The sequence below is a fragment of the Verticillium nonalfalfae genome, assembly GCF_003724135.2.
Source record: "Verticillium nonalfalfae strain VnAa140/NRRL 66861 chromosome Unknown scaffold_93, whole genome shotgun sequence".
In the NCBI taxonomy this organism is placed as follows: Eukaryota; Fungi; Ascomycota; class Sordariomycetes; order Glomerellales; family Plectosphaerellaceae; genus Verticillium; species Verticillium nonalfalfae.
Genome location: NW_021167318.1, coordinates 5,440 through 27,806, shown reverse-complemented (window position 1 = coordinate 27,806; position 22,367 = coordinate 5,440). Strand labels below are relative to the sequence as shown.

Genomic DNA, 22,367 nt, shown 5'->3' with positions numbered 1-22,367 from the left:
TCATTGATTGATTCTGACCCAACTATTGGACCTAACCTACCTGTCATTCGAGCGAGCGGTTACTGCATGCCTAGGGGCGTTTTTTTTTTCTTCTTGGTTGTTTTTGGAGCTTTACTAGATGGGTAGACAGTGATAAACCCAGACATCATATATCTTTTTTATACAATCACACTCTGTACTGTGCTCGAAGCCTATGCGCCTCCATGTCGAAGTAACTTTTTGCTCGTGGTCGCTGTGCTCCGGTCGGCTCTTGCCATTGACACAGCCCGTATAAAAGTGGCTCATTGTCATTTCTCGATATGGACCAGTGCTGCGAGAGCAAGCAGGTCAATCCGAACAACATGCAGATGATCGAGGAATAAGGCGTACATTTATATGAAGAGCAAGCGAGAAACGCCGAGGCATGTGACAAAATACAGCTCTATGCCATTATAGACAAGACTACCACGCCACGGGTCTAACCCGAGACGCTGCCAATCGACCGTCGTCGCCGTTCATGCCAGACGGACGGATGGGTTGCCAGTGATGTATGATCCAGTGGGTGCTCCTGTACGGCTCGGCTCGTCTTTTCAAAGCCGGTTCCACCGTCGTCACCCTGAATCCTTTCTTTCTCTTCATTTTTTTTTTGGTCTGCTTCTACCCAAGCCTGTCACATACACACACGGGTGCACAGGCTCAACGTCTCTTGCCAAACGAGCGAGCCGTCTTCCTCAGCTTCGAGGGCGGCGCGGCCTCGGCATCGCTGTCCTCATCCTCATCCATCGAGTCCTCGACATCAAGGTGATCGACATCATCCTCATCAAGCACCTCCTCGCCATCGTCGTCGCTCTCGGGCTCCTCGACGTCCGAATCGTCATCGTCAACGTCCGAGTCGGCAGCAAAGCCGTTCGTCCCAGGCACGTCGTCATCCCCCTCCTCCAGCGCCAGCAGCGCACCGTTGGCCTCGGCAATGGCGACGTCAACATCGGCCTCCTCGCCCTCGACGTAAATAGCGCCCTCCTCGTCTTCGTCGTCGTCGTCGCCCTCCTCCTCCTCCTCGTCGGCACCGCGGCCGCCGCCGCGCTGCCTGCTCTGGCGCAGCTGCATCTGGGCGTCGAGCATGTCGAGCTTGCCCTTGAGGGCGAGCAGGCTCGGCAGGCCGCGGGCGCGCTCGTTGAGGACCTTTTGCAGGGCGACGAGGCGGTCGAGGACCTTGGGCTGCAGGGCGAGGGCGCCGCCGTGGGCGACGAGCGTCCACTTGACCCAGGTCATGAGGGAGCCGGCGCGGCCGGGGCGGCGGTGGAAGCGGGCGGCGAGGCGCGTCAGCAGGACGCCGGCGAGGGCCGAGTCGAGGCGCTCAATGGTCGCGTGGATCGACGGCGTGTCGGTGATTTGCAGGCACGACTCGAGGAGCTCCGTGTCTTCGGTGCGGAGCGCCTGCGTGAGGACTGTGCTGAGGGAGGAGAGGGAGGGGGGGTCGAGCGGCGTCGTCGTTGTGACCGTCGTCGTCGTCGCTGTCAGGGCTTTGGAGGCGGAGGAAGCTTTCGGTGCCGAGGAGAGGGCTTGTTGGGAGAGGATGGCGGGGACGTCGATTGTGCCGCGGAGCAGCTCGCCAAAGGAGGGCGACGTGGCGTCCTCGGCGTCCTCCGAGTCGGCATCTGCTGTGTCTGTCGTTGTCGCTTGTGTCGTGCTGTTGGCTGCTGCTGCTGCTGCTGCTGCTGCTATTGAAGGAGCGACGCCCGTCGCCTCGACACCGTTCATGAGGTTGTCCGACCCAGCCCCGTCGTCGGAGGCATCCTCGTCGTCGTCGTCGTCGCTGTTCGAGTCGGATGATATGTCGATCGTCTCTTGCGTCTGGTTGCGGGCCGAAGCCTGAATGTTGTCGGTCGAGGAGACGGCCGTCCTGCTCTCGTCGATGCGGGCCTTGGTTGGGACTTTGATGGCCGACTTGACGGCGGGGGGCGCGAACCGCGCCGATGCCTTTCTCTTGGCGGACATGATTGCAGCAGCCTTTTTTTTCTGGTTGCTGCAGAGACCTTTTCCTCGTCTAAGTTGAGAGGGCAGACGAGCAATGGAGCGGGCGAAAGGGTGCAGAAGAGTCTTGTTGAGATAACCTCTGGATGCTGCCGAGAGAGAGAGTCTGGAGGTTGCTGCTGCGGTGAACTTTTTTTCTGGGCCCTGCCAAATTTTCCAGCACGACTGGCGCGGTCGATGCAGGGAAGCGGGTCGGCGGGGGATGACTAATGACACGTGATGGCCACGCTCGGTGTGAGCTACCATCTCACCGAGAAACCATGGTGAATGGTGGTGTGGTGGTCGACGCTTCCGGCGCAGCAGCCAGGAACGCCACGCCATTTCTGCAGACCGCACCCGGCTGGTGGCCTTTCACGTGTGCGACGCATGTGGCGTATTCCTGGGCCAGTAGTCATCTGACCTGCGCGGCTGCGACCGCTCACCCAGCAGAAATCTCGACCCTTCTGGAAAGCCTCGTCCAATCACAGAAGCGTCGCATCACCTCTTTGTCTACCTTGGCCATCCATCTTTGCCGGTCGACGCTGCAGATCCGGCTCTGTGTCGCAAGAAGTCTTCTTTCTGTGTGAAGTACCTAGATGGCGCAACTTACTATCGGAGGGTTGCATCAGCAAATTCATCAAATACTACGATACCAATGCAATCCATCCATCCTCTGCCGGTCGCTCGTGTCTCCCAAAGCTGAAGCCCGGGGGTGGGTGATGGGTGATGGGGTGGAAGCGTCAGGGCGGGCTGGCTGTATTTAGTCCCAGGACGAATTTCGACTGGTTTTACCCAACTCTCCCTCTTTCTACCCTTCTCGGTGGCCTGTGCATTCATCTTGCCCCGCCACATCTTGAATTGCAGCCACATCTGGATCCTTCACGCTTTTGCTTCCTTCGCTTCCTTCCCTTCACCGCGCATGCCGCAGGCGCATGCGCAGCACAGAACTTGGAGAGGCCTATTTCGAGTGAGTCAACACGTTCCCATTGTTGTCGTGCCTCGCCCCCTCTCCGTCTGGATCTCCATCACGACCATGTTTGTGTGCTCTCGTGCGATCCATCCTCAGCCACACCTCGAGCGGCCATCCCAGCCTCGTCATTCCCCCTTTGGTCCCTCGTCATCGTCCAGTCCCCTACAACCCACCGTCGCCCAACGCTGGCTCATTGGCTGCGCACCGCATAATTGTACATTTTGTGCGGGCCCCCCATGGCGACCTCCCAATGGGATCCCTGCACGCCTGCCCCCCCTCCCCTCTGCACAGACCACCTTCCTCCTGTGCGCGCATGCCTCCTGCCCAACCAAATTTTTCTCCAGCAGCTGCCCTTGCCCCGATAAGGCCAGATAGTCGGCCACTCGGAGCTTGTCAGCTCCTTCTCATAAATAGGACGCGCCGCCAACCGGGACCAAAAACACTGACGTGCACGCGCTTTCCTCCGCAGGTCGCGACCCTCCGTACCGTACCGTACCTTCGCGACCACCACCCTCGCCGAAATAAAAAAAAATAAAGAGGTACCTCTCACCATCATCAACCACACCAGACCAGACCATCCATACCACCACATAACGAATTACCATCCTTTTGCCCTTTCGCACGATTCACTTCTCTGCGACGCGCGCCCGATTTATCCACGGAACCGAGCACCTTCCACTCCGCCGCCCCATTTCGAGTCCTGCCGGCTCCACCGACACTCGTCGCGTGTTTGTATTCCACCCCCCGGTACCTCTGAAGCTGCATGCGCGATCGCCAGATCGCCAAGTACTTTCTTCGCGGCCTCTTGCGATCAACCTCATCACGGCACGCCTCCCAACTCTGCTCTATTCATCTCCTCAAACAATTGCGACCAAGTCTCGACTCTTTTGACGCGTCGTCGACGGCCCATACGCGCCATCAAACGCCCCAGTTGGTCCCCCCCCCTCATCGCCACGCGCCTTCCCTCCACAACCACGCCACGCGCCTGCCGTCATCACAAACGCTCATCCTCAACCACCTCGCCTCCTTTCCATCACCGATTCGTCTGCGCAACACTTCGAAAGCGTATTTCATCGGTTGAGGTCGCGTCTGGCGCGTTGATTAGTGCCCCTCCGCCCTGAGCGCATTCACCTACACCGAAGTCATGGCGTCGCCTCAGTCAGAACGGGCAGAGCCCGTCGAGAAGGAGAGTGCCGCTGCATCCGAGAAGGCAGGCAAGCCTGAGACTAATGGGTACGTTACTCTTCTCCGCTATGACTTTCTACGCGCCCCCCTGTGCCACACTCTGTCGCGGCTCTCTCATGATGCCTCATCCTGCGCGCCTGCATTCTGGCGCTGCCGACCCGTACCGCATCCCAACTGATGACTAATCGACTTCTGCCACAGCCATACCTCGCCCTCTGCACCCTCTGGAAAAGTCGCAACGCCTTTGACGAATGGCAACGGCAGCCACGATGACGCGTCGGACAAGAAGGCCAAGGACGAGTCGAACGCGAACGCAGTTGACACGGAGTCTGCCGCCGCGAAAGGGTCTGCGCCGAGCAAGCCTGACTCTACGTCCGAGCCTACGCCATCCAAGGAGGCACCCGAGACGGCGAAATCGGCCTCCAAGTCGCCACAGCCGCCAGCATCACTGCCCCCGAAGCCTCCGGCGGCCGCCACAACAACCGACGAGACTCCTCAGAAGAAGCCATCCCCGGCCAAGGAGGAACCTATCCAGCCATCTATTGAGTCCTCGAACTCGGAGGAAGCCACGGCAAAGACGACTGAGTCGAGCAAGCCAGAAAAGGCTTCTCCGCCGGACGAGGCGGACGACGTAGAAATGCAACTCGACTCACCCGAACCCGAAGCCGCCCCCAAGTCACCAGCTGCCAAGCCAAACGGCACGGAAAAGACGTCTTCGCCACTCACATCCAACCCGACTGCCGATGTAGACCTGAAACCAGCGAGCTTGTCCCAACTCGACCTCGATGGCAAGAAGGGCTCTCCCTCGCCACGACCTGATGCTGACGTCACTATGAACGACGCTCCAGCATCTTCCTCAAATAAGGTCGCCCGTGATCGCGAGGATGATAATGTCGAGGAGCCTGCTGCCAAGCGCGCGAAGACCGAACCCCGCGATGAGGAGCCTGAGCCTGAGCCTGAGCCAGAGCGCGCAGCAACGGCCGAGTCCACAGTCGAGGTGGCGTCTCGCCTGGATGTCGCGACAGATGACGAACCCGACCCATTCCGCAATCTGAAGGGCTGGCATGACGCGGCTCTCAACGCGACGCCTGTCACGCAGCATCGGATCCGCGAGTACCGCAAGGTCCTTGCCGGTATCAAGAAGACAAAGCATGGCGCTATCTTCAAGGACTCTGTCGCAAAGATGTGGCCTCAGCTTGGCGGAAACTATGCTGCTCTTGTCGCGAAACCCATGGACATTGGTTTGATGGAACGCAACCTGCGCGATGGGACTAAGTATCCCACGCTCGGAGACCTCAAGGCGGATCTGACGTTGCTGTACAGCAACGCCGTGTCCTTCAACGGCCCCAGCCACGACGTCACACTCGCGGGGAAGAACGTGGTGCCGGCGATCTGGGCTAGGCTCCTGGATATCCCGGCCGAGGAGCCCCCCAAAGCAAAGGCGCCACCCAAGCACAACCCTTCGAGGCAGGCCGAACAACGGCCGCCTGTCGCTGCGCCCCGACCTGCTGCCGTCCGTAAAGAACCGCGCCCCGTGCCCCCCAGTCCCGCCGCTAGACCCGACGCCGAGGCATACGCCGTGCCGCCTGGTGGCGTGCCGCAGGTCCGACGGGCGTCGACGCACAATGACACGGACAGGCCGAAGCGCGCAATTCACCCGCCCAAGAGCAGAGACATGGATTACATGGCGCTTCAGAATTTTAACAAAAAGAAGCTGCCGTTGGATCTGCAATTTGCCTACGAGGTCATCTCCTCCCTGATGGATGTCAAGCACGAGGCCATCAATGCACCCTTTGTCGTGCCTGTCGACCCGGTCGCGCTGCAGATTCCTCAGTACTACTCCCTCATCAAGAACCCCATGGACCTGGGCACCATCAAGAAGAAGCTCATGACAAACGAGTACCAGACCGCCAAGAGCGTTGTGGGCGACGTGCAGCTCATTGTGAAGAACTGCCTCAAGTTCAACGGCCCTGACCACCCCGTGTACGGGCTCGCTGTCCAGCTCGAGAGGCTCTTCCGCGACATGTGGAGCAAGAAGGAGCAATGGATCACCAAGCACACGCCGGCCAAGCCCGCGTCAGATGCTGGGTCGGGTGAGGACAGCGAGGAAGAGTCAGAAGACGAGCAAGCCGCCTCTGCACCCGCTGCTAAGATCACTAACGGCGCGATCCAGCAGCTCGAGCAACGACTCGCGGACGAGACGAGGAATCTGTCGCAGCTGCTCATGAACATCGACAACCCCGACGAGACGATGATTGATGTGCAGCGTACTGTCGTGAATGCCATCAGGAAGCGTCTCATCGAAGAGAAGGAGCGCGCCGGGACCCAGAAGGCTGAAAAGCCGGCCAAGAGCAAGCCTGCCAAGCCAAGCCACAAGGCCAAGGCCCAGGCCCCTGGCAACGGTCCGAGCAAGAAGGCCGCCGGTGGCCCGTCGCACAAGAAGGGCGGCGCGTCAGGACCCAAGAAGAAGCGGCAGATGACTCAGGTTGAGAAGGACGCGATCGCCAACGGTATCAACGACTTGGACGAGAACAATATCGCGCGGGCCATTGACATTATCAAGAAGGACACGGGTCAATCTGTACGTGATGACACCAACCGGTCGGCCGCCGACGTTTGTTTGCTAACCCCGTGCCTGCAGGAAAACGACAGCGGCGAGCTCGAGTTGGAGATTGACCAGCTGACTCCCGATGCCCTCCACAAGCTGTGGGATCTTCTCAAGAAGGTTCTTCCCGGTTTCGCCGCCTCGGTGCATCCTCCAGCGGCAGCCGCACGTGACTCGTCCCCAGGTAGCGCCAGCGGTGGCGGGCAGAAGAAATCGGGCAAGCCGAAGAAGAACAAGCCCATGAATGCTCGTGAGCAAGAGGCTCGCATTGCCGAGCTCGAGCGCCTCAAGAACCAGTACCAGTCAGGCCAAGAGCCCGCTGGTGAACGTGACCCGGAGGTGCCTCTTCACCCGCTGCGTGAGGACTCTTCTGATTCTGAGGAAGAGTGAGCCTTTCGCAGCAGCACGAGGCGGTTTTGCGTGTTCTACACATTGTTTGAGCATCGTGCGGCTGTTGTTCTCCGACCGGTTCCCCGACCGGGGGGCCGCAGCCGCGCGTATCCGAGGGAACATACCATCGCAGCGAAGGAGCATCTATTGCCGCCGCGAGCTCCCTCGAAATGGCCGAGAGTAACTCTCCATCATGAGGTGTGTTTCGATGGCAAAGGCTTTTGGGGAGAAGAGAGCACCAGAGGACTTGACTAGGTCCTCCTGGTCGGCTGCATAGTGCATATGCGCCGAGGGAAAAAAAAAACAGGCGTGGGGAGGTCGGTCTGAGGACCAAATTTTTAAGAGTTGCGTCGAGGATACTATTCCCTCGAGGCTGCAGGGGAGGCCGTGACCAATTGGTCACGCTGGGAGGATGAGGATGAAATGCGAGACGAGGCGTAATTGTGACGAAGAAAGCAAGCAGAGCATGATCTCAAGAGGGAGGCGTTCTGCGAGCGACTGGCCGCGTGAGGCGGCTGGTTGCGGTAACCCTGAATTGTACAACTTAATTCGTGCACGGCGTTCGTTTTTGGTGCTCTCTGGGTGAATTTTGTTGCTGTGAGGGGTGTTCAAGGATACGTAGGGAGCTGTGTTGGCGCGGCAAGTCTTCACAAGCTTCGGTCACTCGCTGTCAGTGCTCGTTGGCAAGAGAATGAAGACTGGATTCCCCCATCTTTACTGCGAGTCTGCCGGCCAGAGAGGGAGAAGTCTGAGGTTTGTCGGTTCTGGTGGGCAGGCGAAGAAGAACCGTGTTCCACACAGAGGGCTGTGAGATGTAGAGATCATCTTACACAGGAAAACAGTCACGCTACTAAGCGTGCTTTCGAGTTTCCGGGGCCAGTTTTTCCAGTATTGCATAGAGAACTACATTCGACCTCCATCCAACAGGCCTCATGGATGGGGTTAGTCGGCTCGTTAAAGACGCCGTTGTCCGTCATCCGCCACAGCAGGCGGGCACCACCGCTCAAGACCATGCGCAGCACGCAGCACGCATCTTTCCCAGAGGAAGAGAGGATACCGCGGAAGCTGGTGCAGGGGGTCACGCAAGCGCCAGCCGCCTGTGAAAGGCATCGAGCATGGCCGTGGCTCGGTCCGCCGTCCAGCGCGGTCCGCCCCCGAGGCAGATGCTGCCCTTCACCATGTCTCCCACGAATGCGCAGACCATGGTCCTCACCCCCGGGTCGCTGCCATCGTGCAGCCCTTGCTCCAGCAGATGATAGCGCGTGCCGGGCCTCGCTTGCAGGAGCTTGAAGCCGTACGACAGGCTCGCCCAGAAGAGGACGTTGGAGAGAGACGTCTTCTCCTGCAGGTACGGCATGATGTCGACCGGTGGGTACACGACGTGGAGGCGCGCGGGTTCGAGCCAGAGACCGAAGCCGAGGCGCGGCGACATGCGTCCCGTGCGGTAGTAGCTCGGTATGGCGCGCCGGGCGCCACGGATGCCGTCTTCCTCGGCGTCCGGCGTCCCGCTGCGCCATGCGGGACCCTGACGCTCTGCGGCGCCCTGGCCCAGCCGGGCGACCTGCGTCGTCCGCCGCGTCTTGGCAGCGCTGTCGTCGTCCGTCTTGTCGAAGCCCGCCGCCTTCTGGGCGTCCCGCGCCGCCTCGGCAAGCTCGCGGTTGTCGACGCCGGATGCGATGCGCGCCAAGCGGGCTATGGCGTCCTGCATCTCCTGGTTGCTGGCTCGCAGGCGGGCGATTGTGTCGATCTGGCGTCGGCGAAAGGCTGCCTGCGCCAACCGCCCGCGTTCCTTCCGCCGCTGTGCAGGGCATGGCGTCTGTCAGAATCAAGAGACCGTGCGAGAGATGGGAGATGGGGCTGGTGACCGGCGCTGAACGTACGGCTGCGGAAACAACCCCGTCGACAGAGGACCGAGGAACATCTTCTGACATGGTACTGATCGTGCGATCGGTCTTGCAGGAGTGGGCTTGTGCCGTTGGGACACCCGAGTAAGTGCGGAGTTTGAGAAGGGGGGGTTCGTTGATGCTATGCGCTCTCATGGGATGTTAGACCATGTGGATACTGCTGCTGATGGAGGCGCGCGAGGACCTCACCAACTGAAAGTGGCCGTATTTTTGTTGCTTTTGCTTCCTGTAATGGCATGTCTTGGATGAGGGGGAGAGGCTCTGCAACATGGCCTCCGAATACATGGCACTTGCTGTAAGTCCCTTCTCTTGGAGCACAGCTCGTCAGCTCCCGCTTCTTCACCGCCCTGTCAGCTAAGAGACGGTGCGGGGCGTTCAATGATCCCGACTCTGAATGTCAAGGAAAACTGCGTAGAAGCATTAATATGACAAAGACGACCGGCCTTGGATCAAAGCCAACTGGGTCTCGTTAGGTTTACAGGGTTGGCAGTGGCAATTGTCTACAAAGCACAGGCGCCGAGGGTAACTCCTGTTCCGGTTCATATCTTAGAGTTTAGGCAGCTGCAAAGGGAAAAGACGGCTCCCGTAGAGGCTCGCGGCAAATTTCACTTTCTGGAGATACGACGGGCCGCCACGATTCATACCATTCCCTCTCTGGGTTCCCTCCCTCTGTAGAGCGCTTGCTACCAAAGGCGGGGCACAGAGTAGTGGGTTGGCTCCGGCCAAACACAAATCAATGCTGCGAACAAACTAATGTAAAAGCCCGCTTGCTGAAGACTAATTCCTATCATGGTGACGGAGGAATGGGCGTTAACGCCGGGTCAGTAACTTGTGGATACAGAATTGAATCATTGCTCCGACCCGACCACAGACACCATGAGAAGATGATTGTGATTCAATCCGCACATGTAGGAAGGAATGTAAAGATAGAACCCGTTTGCTATGAGCACAATACGTTGCATGCCGTCATTATTTGTTTCTTTTCTTTTTTCTCTTTTTTCATGTTTTTATACACTCTCTCAACCTTCGAATTCCTATGTATGGCTTGCCGCATCTGAGGAGGGCCCTCGTTGTGATATCGTCACCCGAAGCAGACAGGCTTTGTGGGAGAACCCTAGGCACCCGTTGTCAGGGGGGAAGTCGAGGGTCAACCTCCGTATATGGTATATGGCAGAAAGAGGAAGCTGCAGTTTTCAGATCCAACCGAGCGTATGCGCCTTCCGGCTTAGGAATGGTCACCCTGAAGACATCTTTACTCAATCTTTTGGCTGATTGCTCATAAACCGTCATCGTTGTACCATTCCAGGGACGACGTCGTTACAGATTGAGCGGGATGAATGTCTTTCGCCACTGCTTTTGCAATTAGGCGACCGTCAATTGGCCTACTTGGAGGGAAACAAAGCCTAGTAGAAAGCCAGCGAAGGTGGGTTTCGCACGTCAGATTACGTTCTGCAAGTAAAGGTGCTCGTAAGTTGAAGATTTGGTTTGTGGGAGTGGAAAACTTAGCACCAGTCCTCGCGTTGTCTTCTGTGGTGGTAGTCATGATTATTGTGCTACAATTTCGATAGCCTACACTGGCATGTTGGAGAGGACACCTTTTGTCATGGCCAAGCACTGACTCTCGGAAACACGCAAATTTCGAAAGAGATAGGCTAGAGTCGAATCAAGACTTCACCAGAAACTGGTGCCTTTGTTAAGTGGCGACATCCCGCAAAAGTTCCTCGCGACTTGGGCGAGTCCTGTAGCTGACTGTTACCTTGATTGCCGTCAATTCCCTTGGGAAAAGACGAGTGCGCGAGGTGAGCCCTCGGCTATGAGCATAAACTTCCTCGGATGAGCAGAATGCTTTATTGGTCCACCCGATACGAGCAGCCGCCTTCTCACCGATAACCTTGCCACTCAGCAAGCATTCCGGCGCAAAGCCGCGCCCAACGAGGCTGGGGAAGGTGTTGGCTACCGCCACCGCCAGGGATGAGGCCAGGGCTGACCTTGCTATGGCCGAAGAAAGACTCTGACTGGGAAGCAAAACGCATATCCAAAGCCGTCAGAAAATCGTTGACAGCGCCGCATGCCAGGGCTTCCACAGCGCCAATGCTCACCTGACATGATACTGTAGCTACAACAGACCGACGAATATCGCAGAATTATTGGTATTGGCCGCACTACAATATCTATGACTATCATTCGAGGGAATTCTTAGGAGAGATTTAGATTTCTGAGCAGAAGCACTCTAAAGCCGCCCTCGCGTCGTGCAAGAAAGCCGTTGTGGAACAGGCGGAACTTTCAACCCAAGTCAAGACGGTACGCAGGTATCATGCCAGTGTAAACGAAGCGTAGAGACGTTGCAGAATAACGAAAGAGCACCGTAGATTGTTAGTTGGGGTGAAATAGAACTGACATATACTGTTTTGGAGTGGCTCCATGACTGACAGTAACAGACGCATAACAGAGAATAGGAGACTTAGGGTAAGGGCCTGTGGAACGAAAATCAATGTCGAGGGTTCGCTGCTTCCCAGGACCGGTAGTGCGCTTGGAAGCTCTCGCTAACCGGACGGTACTTCAGGCCGAGCTCCTGGATGCTCTTGCAGTTATCAACTTTGAATGGAATGCTAAGGTTGGCGGTCGACCACTTTTTTGAAATCCCGATGAAGGGCCCGACAGCATACACCATCAGCCTAGGAAGGTTGCGGCTCGGTAATGCCTTGGGATCCCTATGCACCGATCGCACAAAACCAGCCATCTCAAGCAGCGAGATCGTGCGGTCACCCGAGATGATGAAGCGACCGTTCCGCGATTCGTCTTCACCGACCTTAACATGAGCTTCGGCGACGTCGCGCACATCGGCGACAGGATAGGACAGATCAGCGACGCCCATGCGATTGTCGCCTTTATACATGGCCTCAAGCATGTGAAGGCTGCCCGAGATGGACTCGGGTGTCAGGGATGGGCCTACGATCAGGCCTGGATTGATGACGACGAGAGACCAGCGGCCCTGGGCGTCGTGCATCTTCCAAGCCTCCCGCTCAGCTACCGCCTTAGAATAAGCGTAGGGATAGTGCGTGACGCTGCTGCTCTGATTCCAGCACGACTCGTCGAGGGTTTTGTTCGGTGTCTTCATCACATCGGCATTGTCACCGAACATTGCGGAAACTTGAAGAAAGGCTTGTTAGATATTGAACCACGGTACAAGAATGGGGTGAGACCACGCGTACCGGATGAGGTGAGGACTACACGCCTGACGCTTTCTGTACCATTGACAGATTTCAACACATTCTTGGTTCCTTGCAGTGCTGGCTCGACGCAGTCCTTAAAGCCGTCCTTGATCTGGTCGGGCACGAGGAAGGGCGAAGCGACGTGATAAACAACTCGGCAGCCCTGCATGGCCTGAGTAAAAGAGTCTGTCGTCATAAGATCGGCCTCGAACAGGTGAAGGCTGTCGGGAAACTGGTTTTGAAGGTCAAGCAGCGGTTTGCATTTTGCCTTGTTTCTGAGAGAGCGGACGGTGGCGTGAACACGATGGCCTCGCTCGAGGAGGAGTTTGACCAGATAGAGGCCGACGAAGCCTGTGCCTCCAGTGACGAGAGATGACGACATTGCTGATTTGATAGTTTGTGACGCAAAATTGACAGGTGCAGATGCAAGAGGCTGGGTGACGAAGGGGAGGCTGTTGTAGATGTTTGAACCTCGAGCTCGCTTGACTCGTGCGACAATATGGACATGTTTCCCTCCCTGCACACTCGGACCAGGATCTGGCAAAGCCGGCAACAGCTTAATAGTTCAGGGTATATGGTATTACTGATGAAAGGGATTACGAACGACCGCCCATGTCTTGACGAGGTAGGGGTGGAGGTTGGTGTTGCCCATCCGTGCCGAAAAACTGTCACACGTCCCTGATCCTCTTAGTTTGGCAGAGCCACCACTTCTATATGTAAGACTCTCATCAATTCAGAACTGATAATGGCCTCAGTGCATGGAGGCTAGTAAGAACTAGCTGGACTGCCGGCGAGAACCCTGGCCAGCACAATTGAGAGGCGAGGTTCTTGACAACTGGCCAGGGACGCCAAATCCTACTACTATGTCGCGGCCACCCTGTACGGACTGTGTATACCTAAGATAGTTCTCGGTCTTAACGGGATGATGGCATAAAAAGAGACGCGGCACCTAGTTGTTCACTAATGTTCACTAAAGCCTCCGCTCAATACTGACTGTGGCCGGCGACTCCGCAAGAGAATTGCTGCCTCATAGTTCATCTGATAGAGGCTCAATGAATGGCTGGATTGTGCATCAGTAATATCACGGAGATAGGCCCAATCACGTTTTTGCCGGTTTTAAGAAACTTCATTGCGTACCAACGGAACCGGCCAGCTTTTCCGTCATTTCGATCAAAAGATAAATAGGTACAGTCTGTAGGCTCTCGTGACGTTTCTTTTTCTGGTTCGTCATTAGACTTGAGCTCCCTTCCTCAGTTGCCGCGATATGACCATGATTCCCCCCTCGATCTACCTAATTACCGGTGCCAACCGTGGTATTGGCAAGGGCTTTGTGCAGCGAATTCTTCAAAAGCCTTCCACCACAGTAGTTGCCGCCGTCCGCGACCCTTCTCATTCAACGTCCAAGGCGCTTGTCGACCTGCCCAAGGGCGCTGACACGAAGCTCATCATCGTCAAGCTTGACACTGCCATAACGACCGACGCCGCCAAGGCTGTAGCGTATATCCGCAGCCAGGGCATCACGTCTCTGGATATCGTCATCGCCAATGCCGGCATCGCCCAGGACGGCACCAGCGTCCTGAGCACGTCAGTCGCGAACGCCCTCAAGCACTTTCAAGTCAACACCCTCGGCCCGCTGACCCTTGTGCAGGCGACTGCCGACCTGCTCAAGGCTAGCAAGACTGGGGCTCCCAAATTTGTCGTGATATCCACCATCATTGGCTCGATCAGCTCACAGGAGATCTTCAGCCACTTTCCCAAGACGTCGAGCCCGTACGGCGCCAGTAAGACGTCTCTGAACTGGTTCATTCGTCTCTTGTCCTTCGAGGAGCCTTGGTTGACCAGTATCCTGTTCCACCCCGGCGTTGTAGAGACGGATCTTACAGTGGCAAGCGGCATGGACCTCAGGGCTCTCGACGCCATCTCGGTAGAGACAAGCGTGGCGAACATGGTCGAGACGACCTTTGCATTCGAGCACAAGGAAATCACTGGAACATTCCGGAACCATGATGGTGCTATTATTCCGTGGTAGATTTCTCCGGTGACACCACCTATGGGCAGGAATAAAGCAGCGTAGGCGGATAATCTCGCTTCTACTTCTTCTCGTTTCCCGTTTGGTAGCCTTGTAACTGATGCTACTGCCGTGCTTCACGCTTGATCTTGCTGATTTTACGGTGAGGTTTGAGTCCTCTGCTATCCATAATGCTCCGATCAACCCCCGGCAAAGACATATAATCGGTTGGAAGGGACGCGTCGTTAGGATTCGGGCTTGTGAGGCGTTATTCTGAGCGACGAAGATAACTGGCGTGCTCCTGACTGTTGGTAGAGGGGACACGGGGCAACGACGGTCCGAGTACTTGTGATTATTCAATTAGTTGCTGAGTCCCATAGTCTACACGTGGCTTTCGAACACTGTTCTGGTAATTGTGTTCAAAAGCCATTGAGCTGCTCCCTTTGTCCTCGGCAAGTCCACTCTGACAGAGGCTTCTGTCAAATCCCTGTGCCCAGACGCTCCGTCATGGGCCGTACGTCATGGCAAACATCCTTTACTGCTATGAATGCCGAGAGTCTGACACTCAAGTCTCGTGATGACAAGTCACGCAGCTCCAGTCAAGAACGTCACTTGATAACGAGCTGCACAAACGCCTTACAGGCCATCTTCGTCAAATTATACGACCAAGCTGTGGTTGCCTGGAGACAGGGGCAAACTAAAAGGGACATTTTATGCACCTTGAACCTACCACCGTGATGCAATATGCTGTAATCATGCATTATGCTGCAATCCGCGCAAAAGGCGCGAGATGCCAAGCAGGTTCGTCGCGCCAACGGTACTCACGGTTTTGGAACGACATGATCAGAAAGCGAGCCATGAAAGAAAGCACCTCATTTTCTGAGCTTGAAGGTCGTTCCTCCGACTCTGGGAGGTGTATAGATGCGATGTGAGGGTTTCACCTCGTATTCGGGGAGACACCTTGTTAAACGGCCGATAAGACGGCCGATAAGAGTTCCCACTTGGACCTCACGTCTAAAGTGTCCCTCCCTCCAAGTTGCATCGTTGACATCATCCAAAAGCCGACAACCCTCCACGACATGTCGTCCTCACCCCCGATAGAGAGACACGACACAAGACGCCATGCCTACGAACCTTCCTAGACCATGCTCACTATGCATCCGCCGGCTCAGCCCGCGATCGCTCCCCACCCGCAGCCCTCCCCGCCGCCTCCTCTCCTCTGCCTCCCAAGACAAACCAAGCAAAGACCCGTCCGCCACCGCCTCCGAAAAGCCAGGCAACGAGACCCCCGCCGCTGCACCCCAAGATGACCCTCCAGACGAAGACACCCTCCAAGGCGCCCTCTCCCGCCGCCTCGAGCAGGCGACCGAAGAAGCCCTGACAGGCAGCACATCCGGCTTCCGCGCCGTCACCACGGAAGCAGGCTTCTCCCCGGCTCTCAAGGACCGCCTCTTCGAAAAGGTTCAGGCCGCCACGTTCCAGGACGCCCCCGCCGCCGCCTTTGCCGAGGCGGGCCTCACGGCGCGCGAGGGCACCGTGCCCGCCGCATCGGCAGCGGCGTCGGCGGCGACGCCCTGGACGGGCACCGAGACGCAGCACGACGCCGTGCTGCGCATGCTCGACGACGCCCACAGGCCGCTGCCCGTGGGCGCGCGGGGCACCTACCGCGTCCCGCAGCCCGTGGCGCTGCCGCGGCGGCGGGCGCCGGTCAAGGCGTCTGTGCGGGCGGCCCACGCGCGGGAGATGGCGGGTGCGTACATCGACCTGAAGACGCGCAGCGGTGGCGGTGGCACCTCGTCCGGGTCAGCAGGGCCGGCAGCAGCCGCTGCGTCAGAGGACGAGCGCGAGGCGTTCCGCGAGGAGATGCGGCGGCGTTTCGAGCCCGTGGCGCGTGCCGTGCCGGCGACCGTCTCTGGGCTCGCGGCGCTGGCGAACCGGCGCATCGAGGAGGCCATGGGCGCGGGGGGCCAGTTTCGGGGCATCGCGCGCGGCGCCGGCGTGCGCGGCGAGGCGGCGACGCGGAACCCCTTTGTCGACACGACGCAGGACCTCATGGACCGCATGATCCAGCGCCAGGGCATCGTGCCGCCGTGGATCGAGAAGCAGCAGGAGGTCGTGCGTGAGGTCGCCGCCTTTCGCGCCCGCCTCCGCGGCGACTGGGCGCGGCACGCGGCGCGCATGATCGCGGCGTCCGGGGGCGATGTAACGGCGCAGGCGGCACGGGCCGATGGGTTTGCCGCTGCGGAGGAAAGGGTTAACCCGCGGCGGCGCAAGGACGAGGCCGCGGCGGCGGCGGAGGGGGCAGCGCCCGTGGAAGTTTCGGCGGAGGATGTTGGTCCCATCTTCCGCGATCCAGCGTGGGAGGCGGCCGAGCGGTCGTATTTGACGCTGTCGGTGGAAACGCTGAACAACCTGACGCGGTCCTACAACCTCATGGCGCCAGAGCTGGCGAAGAAACCCTATTACTCGCTGGAACGCGAGCTCAAGGCCTGCTACGCCGACGTCGCGCCGCTGCTGCCGGACATGATTCGAGATGGGGGGCTTCGGCCGGCGAGGTCGCTGCTTGCCGAGGGCCAAGCCGCGGCACGGCCGCCGAGCATGTTTGCGCAGCTGGGCGGCGAGGGCCACGCGAGGGTGTACGATAATAGGGCTCCGAAATACGGGTTCAAGGAGATGTGGAGAGACATTTGGGGAGCCAAGAAGGCTTAGGGACGATCCTGCAGCTGTTGGGGCTGTCAGAGTATACATCACACTAGACCCGTAAACCAGGTGGTATCGAGAGAGCATGTCACATGCTGATCAAAGATGCTCAACCTTGAATCGTACTAAATCAAATCATGGCACTTCCCGTAGGAAAGTTGCGACGAACTAAATGATACATGTTGTATGGCCGTCATCGCCATCTCTCGACTCGCGACGGACCACCTATTCAATCAATCCTGGGTGCAGCGCTACACGACAGCAGCACGCTTCTCCTCCTCAGCCAGCTTGCCGGGGGCGACGACATCCTCCACAGTCTCATCGGTGCCACGGAGATCCTCCTCGACATCGGTCGTGTCCTTGATGCGCATCCAGATGACGGGAGCGGCAATGAGGAGGGCAGCACCGAGCATGCCCCAGGTGGCGCCGAAGATGGTGTCGTAGGGCGTCTCGAGACCGTCGAGGCGCCAGAAGACGGCGGCACCGGCAGATTGGATACCCTGGTGAGGTTAGCTGGGTGTCGGGTGAAGTAGGGGCTCGAACGCTTGCATACCTTGTAGAAACCAGCGAGGTTGGCAGCCTTGCGAGACGAGTTGGAGAGAGAACCCATGTACCTGGAAGAGAGTCAGTCACCGATGGCATCGGGTCGTTTCCGTGGGGCCACGTACCAGTAGATGGATGTCTGCCAGGCGGCATCGAAGAAGCCGTAGAAGAAGTACAGGAACATGGGGCCGATGTAGCGCTCACCGCCGTCGGTCCAGTCAATGTCGCCCTTGGCCTCCTCGCGAGGAAGCTGCTTGCTCTGCCAGGCCCAGCCGCCGCCCCAGATGACCATGGTCAGGACAATGAGGACAATGTAGGAGCCGCGGGCGCGCCACGAGCGACGCACGCCGGGGAAGTCCAGGCCGTAGCCCATGACGAGGGCACCGATGATCTGCGCGAGCCAGTAGAGCAGACTGTTGAGGGCGCGGGTGCGAATGTTGAAGTGCATGAGGTTCATGCCGTTGTTCTGGTAGGTGTAGAAGACGTTGGACGTGAAGAACAGGGGGAACAGCAGCAGGATCCAGAGCTGGTCGCGGATGCCCTCCCACAGGCCGAGAAGCTCCGACTTCCACGAGGGGTTCTTCATCATGATCACCTTGGAGCCATCCTCACGCTGAACCTTGCCGGCATCGACGAGGAACAGGGCCATGACGGCGCCGAGGAACATGAGGATGATAAAGGCGGCGTAGGTGCCGTCGTTGACCTGGCCGCTGCGGCTGTTGATGTTGTCGGCCAGGGGGATGAGCGAGCCAATGACAGCGCCGAGGTTGAAGATCATCCAGAACCAGGAGATGTAGCGGCCCTTCTCGTTCTCGGGCGGGTAGGACATCATGATGGCGCCCTGGGCGGCCCACAGCAGACCGGCGCAAACACCGAGGAAGGCGCCAGCAAAGACGACGAAGCCGTGGTTCTGGGTGTGGCTGTACGAGAGGAAGCTGGCAGCGTAGACGCAGTAGCCGATGCCACCGAGAGAGAGGGTGATGCGCAGGCCGAGACGGTTGGCGAAGGAGCCGGCGAAGAAGCCGACGACGGCAAAGGTGCTGTAGAGGGCCGTGTTGGCGTCGTTGGCGGCCTTGGGGTTGACCTGGCCACCGCCGCCGAGACCGCTGAGGGCGTTGAACATGCCGGGGCAGAGGAAGCAGACAAAGGAGACCATGAAGAGCTGGATGCGCGGCGAGGCGTACCAGTACTCACGGCCAAACATGCGCCAGCCCTTGTAGATCCAACCGGCAGGACGGGGGATCGACTGAGCGGGGAAGCTCGCGGAATCGGCGACCGAGGCGGCCGTGTCGCCGTGAACATGGTTGTCGGCAGCGGCGGCGGGCACCGCCGTGGCGGGGGTGGTGTTGTGGGCGTCGGCCATGGTGGTGAGGCGTCGCACCGAGATATTTCCCAATTGGGGATCTGGGGTGGTACTGCGCGCGGTGGCGTCCGGCACTGAACTCGGTTGGTTCAGGTTCAGGCTGGGGGGGAATTGGGTGGTTGGCCAGATGAGTGCCGTACCCAAGCTGAAGCTGCAGTGCAGGGTGTCTGCGTACGAGCGACTTTAGAGAGTGAGCGAGTCGAGGAGAGTGAGTGAGTCGAGTCGAGTGGGAGAGTGATCGGGCCAAGTGAGCGTCGATCCAGATTCAGACCAAGACCAGAGGAGACCGAGAGCCGCGTACCGTAGACCTGGCTGTTGATGGTTTTTCCTGTCGTGATGAAGATGGGGCAGGGTCGGAATGGGAAGACGAGGAGGAGGAGGAGGCAAGGTATTAAAAGAACCAGCTGCACCCTGAAATGCGGAGAAGGTTCGGGGGAGGGAGGAGCAGCAGCAGCAGCAGCAGCAGGAGAAGGAGAAGGAAGGTGAGGAGGAGGTGAGGAAACGACAAAGATCGTCGTGGGGAAGGAACGGCCGAAGAGACACACACACGCGGGCGGGCGCGCGCACGGCAAGGTAGCAGTTGCTTCGGTCGATTGGATTTTTCTGGCGGCCTGGTCTTTCTTGCTTTGCACCTGGCCTGGCCCCAACGTCGAGGTGCATGTGTCGGGCCTGGGCCAGGTGCCCAGGTGCAAAGCCAGGCGAGGAGCCAGGCAAGCCAGGGCAGGCGCTTGAGTCGCAGCCCGGACGGAAGCTACGTGACAGCGGGGAAGGACCCCTGTTCCAGTCCACCTTCCTGCCCCCACCTCGAGTTGTCTCGACGTGTGCTGTGCTCGACGTGACACTGGGACTGCTACCATGAACTACGGTATGTCAAGAGGAGACTTCCTGGAAGGTATGCTGCCTCTGCCTCCCGCCAAACGGCGCATCAGCTTGACTTCGTTCGTTGCCTGGGGCATCGTATCAGGAATGCTCACTCGTCCAACAGACGACATCAAGTGAGACCCCAGCCCTGTGGGCAGGGACTGATTGCCGGAGTCCACACGCCGTGATAACGGTGGACTCGAGGGTATCCTGTCAATCACAATCGGGATGCAATGATAAGACGAACGACCGACGATCCCATCTCGTAGCAGTAGCATCAGCAGCAGCATCAGCAGCAGGAGCCGGAGCCGAGTCGTGGCGGCGTATATCGATGGAACATATCATCAAAGCGTCCGACGCGCCAAATGGGCCGTAACACCCACCCACTGGGCAGATAGGCAGATAGGCCGACAGGCTGACAGACAGATGGACCGACCAACCGACCGACAGACAGACCGGCAGACAGACATGCGCGAGACGGCACGCGACATGGCGACGGGCACACAAGTCAGCAAGCACCACGGCTGCCCGCCTCGCCCCCCGGTTTCTCCCACAACGGGCTGAACACGCAACGGCGGGTGCGTGCCCGGTGAAACGGCTGGAGAAGACTGGAGAAGATGGAGCTATGGACTGGGGCGAGGACGGGTGAAGGAACGAGACATGTCGTGGTGCCGCGAGGAAGGAGTGTAGCGTGAGGACAGAAGCTCACTCCATGCGTCCATCAGTCGGTACCCAGGTAAGGTACCTAGGTACCTAGGTATGCAAGAAACAATGCGGAGAAACAGATAAGGACATGGAGCGCAAGAGATGAAAGGCCCGACCATAAGGCCCATGATTGGCTGTCCGATTTCAGATCGCTATGCTACCTGCCCGGAAGGCCTGCCATTGGTTCTAGACTAGGCTTCTTTCCCCACACGACCTGTGGAGGTCTCGTGAGGTTCCGTCTGATGGGGGAACCAAGACTTTATCCACGGCGGTACCTATGTACGGACCATCAACTATCATCATGTTGTAAGAGAGCTGGCTGCATTCGGTGATGGGACTGAAATGGTCCATCAAAGCACGTTGCTAGTCCTCATCTACTCGCGGCAAGCCTCGACAGCTCTAGGATTACATCAATGCAGTGCTCACGATGCCTTGCGTCCAGACAGAAAGAAGCATTTGCTGATGCGGAGAAATGAGCTTACCCACCCCAAGGTACCTCCCAATCCCTCCCCTTCCGAAACCCTGCGATATCTCCATCCTCCACAGCCAGAGGGGGGCATGTAACGTTTCCTGTGAACACCACCATGGCCATACCCACCCCCAGCCCAAACGCGCTAACAACCCCATTTCTCGTAATCGCCCTCGATCCTTCAGTCGTGTTGTCCCCCGCCAGTACGCGCAAGGTGGAAGCACAGCATGGGCCCCGCACCCAACTACCAAGAGAACGCTCCAGTCGCTATCTTCAGGGACAGACCCGTTCAGCCGTTGTTGGGTCAGGGTCACCTTACCTGGCGCCCGGGACCATGCTCGTTACACGGGCCCAGCTTGATAGCCAGCCGCAAGGCTCTCTCCCTTCTCGACTATCGTCGGCATACACACACGAGGGCGCGGCGCCCTTCAACGGTCGTACGGATGGACTCGTGGTGTTGCTGCGTCTGTCCATACGCACGTGTCGTTACCTCGAGGGCGCCTGCGGACTACCGAGCTGAGGGTCGAGTTGGGTGGCACACGGCAGTTCCTTTGCGATGCTGTCGCGGCTGGTGCCAATGCCTGCGTTGCCTGCATTGCCTGCATTGCCTGCATTGTATGCATTGTATGCCATCATCTGCCATTGCGTGCCAGTGCGATGACCTGACGAGGGACCGCGACCGCTTGAAACACGATGCACCCCATCACTTTGCCTCCCGTCCTGGGCCTGTGTCGTGCATTGGACTGTACAGCTAGCTGCCTTGCCTTCCCTTGCTTTAGCTACCTACTTGGGCAAGGTAGGTAGGTGCACACGGTAGGTCGGCCATGACAGACGTCAGCATACATGTCCCCCCCGAGGCAGCGATGACAGCGCCAATCGGGACGCGAGCGGATGGGCCCCAGCCGGCGGTGCGTCTCGTCCACTGATCCTCTCTCCTGCCGCCCTGACGCCCCTCCGTAGCCTCACCCTCACCCCCATTCGCGTTTCTTCACTGCAGTCGACATCACATCACACTCACTCACTCACACACTCCCTCACTCCCTCCCTTCCCGTCCGATTCCCACCACAATCCCTCAACCCCTACCGGCAGTCCCAACCACATCACACACACGGGCGATAGGTCCCTGGGGACAATCAAATGCCGCCCACCACCACGGCCATCCCCCATGACACCATCCGTACATCGGCCCCTACCTACGAACCGCACCGTACCGATCATAGATACATGCCATAACATACCTGCACCCCCCCCCCCCTCATTACAAAGGAACCCTCTCCGAATCACACCACACATGACCACCCAAAGGCCTCTCACTTTCGGTTGAATAGCCCTGCGCTGCCTCCATCGGGTAGCAACTCCCACCTGCCAATCCGTCCCTGCCCTCCCGATGCCTGATCCTACCCACCTACAACCTGCCTCGCTACCTACGCAGCTCCCCCAGCACCGATACAAGGAGGGA

The 22,367-nt window shown here is 58.5% G+C and overlaps 7 protein-coding genes across 7 annotated transcripts; 3 read left to right on the top strand and 4 right to left on the bottom strand.

Annotated features, from left to right (window-relative positions):
- Positions 1-675: 675 nt before the first annotated feature.
- On the bottom strand, positions 676-1,977 carry UTP5 (Small subunit (SSU) processome component; the record flags this gene model as incomplete). Its single annotated transcript, XM_028643473.1, has 1 exon — positions 676-1,977. The coding sequence occupies one exon, from the start codon at positions 1,975-1,977 to the stop codon at positions 676-678; it is 1,302 nt and encodes a 433-aa protein (XP_028492940.1).
- Positions 1,978-4,106: 2,129 nt separating this feature from the next.
- On the top strand, positions 4,107-7,142 carry D7B24_009397 (uncharacterized protein; the record flags this gene model as incomplete). Its single annotated transcript, XM_028643472.1, has 3 exons — positions 4,107-4,195; positions 4,349-6,728; positions 6,789-7,142. The coding sequence occupies 3 exons, from the start codon at positions 4,107-4,109 to the stop codon at positions 7,140-7,142; spliced, it is 2,823 nt and encodes a 940-aa protein (XP_028492939.1).
- A 1,078-nt stretch (positions 7,143-8,220) lies between these two features.
- On the bottom strand, positions 8,221-9,073 carry D7B24_009396 (uncharacterized protein; the record flags this gene model as incomplete). Its single annotated transcript, XM_028643471.1, has 2 exons — positions 8,221-8,940; positions 9,023-9,073. The coding sequence occupies 2 exons, from the start codon at positions 9,071-9,073 to the stop codon at positions 8,221-8,223; spliced, it is 771 nt and encodes a 256-aa protein (XP_028492938.1).
- Positions 9,074-11,534: 2,461 nt separating this feature from the next.
- D7B24_009395 (uncharacterized protein) lies at positions 11,535-12,640 on the bottom strand (the record flags this gene model as incomplete). Its single annotated transcript, XM_028643470.1, has 2 exons — positions 11,535-12,196; positions 12,259-12,640. 2 exons carry the CDS (start codon positions 12,638-12,640, stop codon positions 11,535-11,537), a joined length of 1,044 nt encoding a protein of 347 aa, XP_028492937.1.
- An 882-nt stretch (positions 12,641-13,522) lies between these two features.
- On the top strand, positions 13,523-14,287 carry D7B24_009394 (uncharacterized protein; the record flags this gene model as incomplete). The annotated part of the gene is made up of 1 exon (XM_028643469.1): positions 13,523-14,287. The coding sequence occupies one exon, from the start codon at positions 13,523-13,525 to the stop codon at positions 14,285-14,287; it is 765 nt and encodes a 254-aa protein (XP_028492936.1).
- Positions 14,288-15,388: 1,101 nt separating this feature from the next.
- Positions 15,389-16,975, top strand: D7B24_009393 (uncharacterized protein; the record flags this gene model as incomplete). The annotated part of the gene is made up of 1 exon (XM_028643468.1): positions 15,389-16,975. One exon carries the CDS (start codon positions 15,389-15,391, stop codon positions 16,973-16,975), a length of 1,587 nt encoding a protein of 528 aa, XP_028492935.1.
- Positions 16,976-17,217: 242 nt separating this feature from the next.
- On the bottom strand, positions 17,218-18,872 carry MFSD11 (DUF895 domain membrane protein; the record flags this gene model as incomplete). The annotated part of the gene is made up of 3 exons (XM_028643467.1): positions 17,218-17,466; positions 17,520-17,580; positions 17,635-18,872. 3 exons carry the CDS (start codon positions 18,870-18,872, stop codon positions 17,218-17,220), a joined length of 1,548 nt encoding a protein of 515 aa, XP_028492934.1.
- Positions 18,873-22,367: the final 3,495 nt, after the last annotated feature.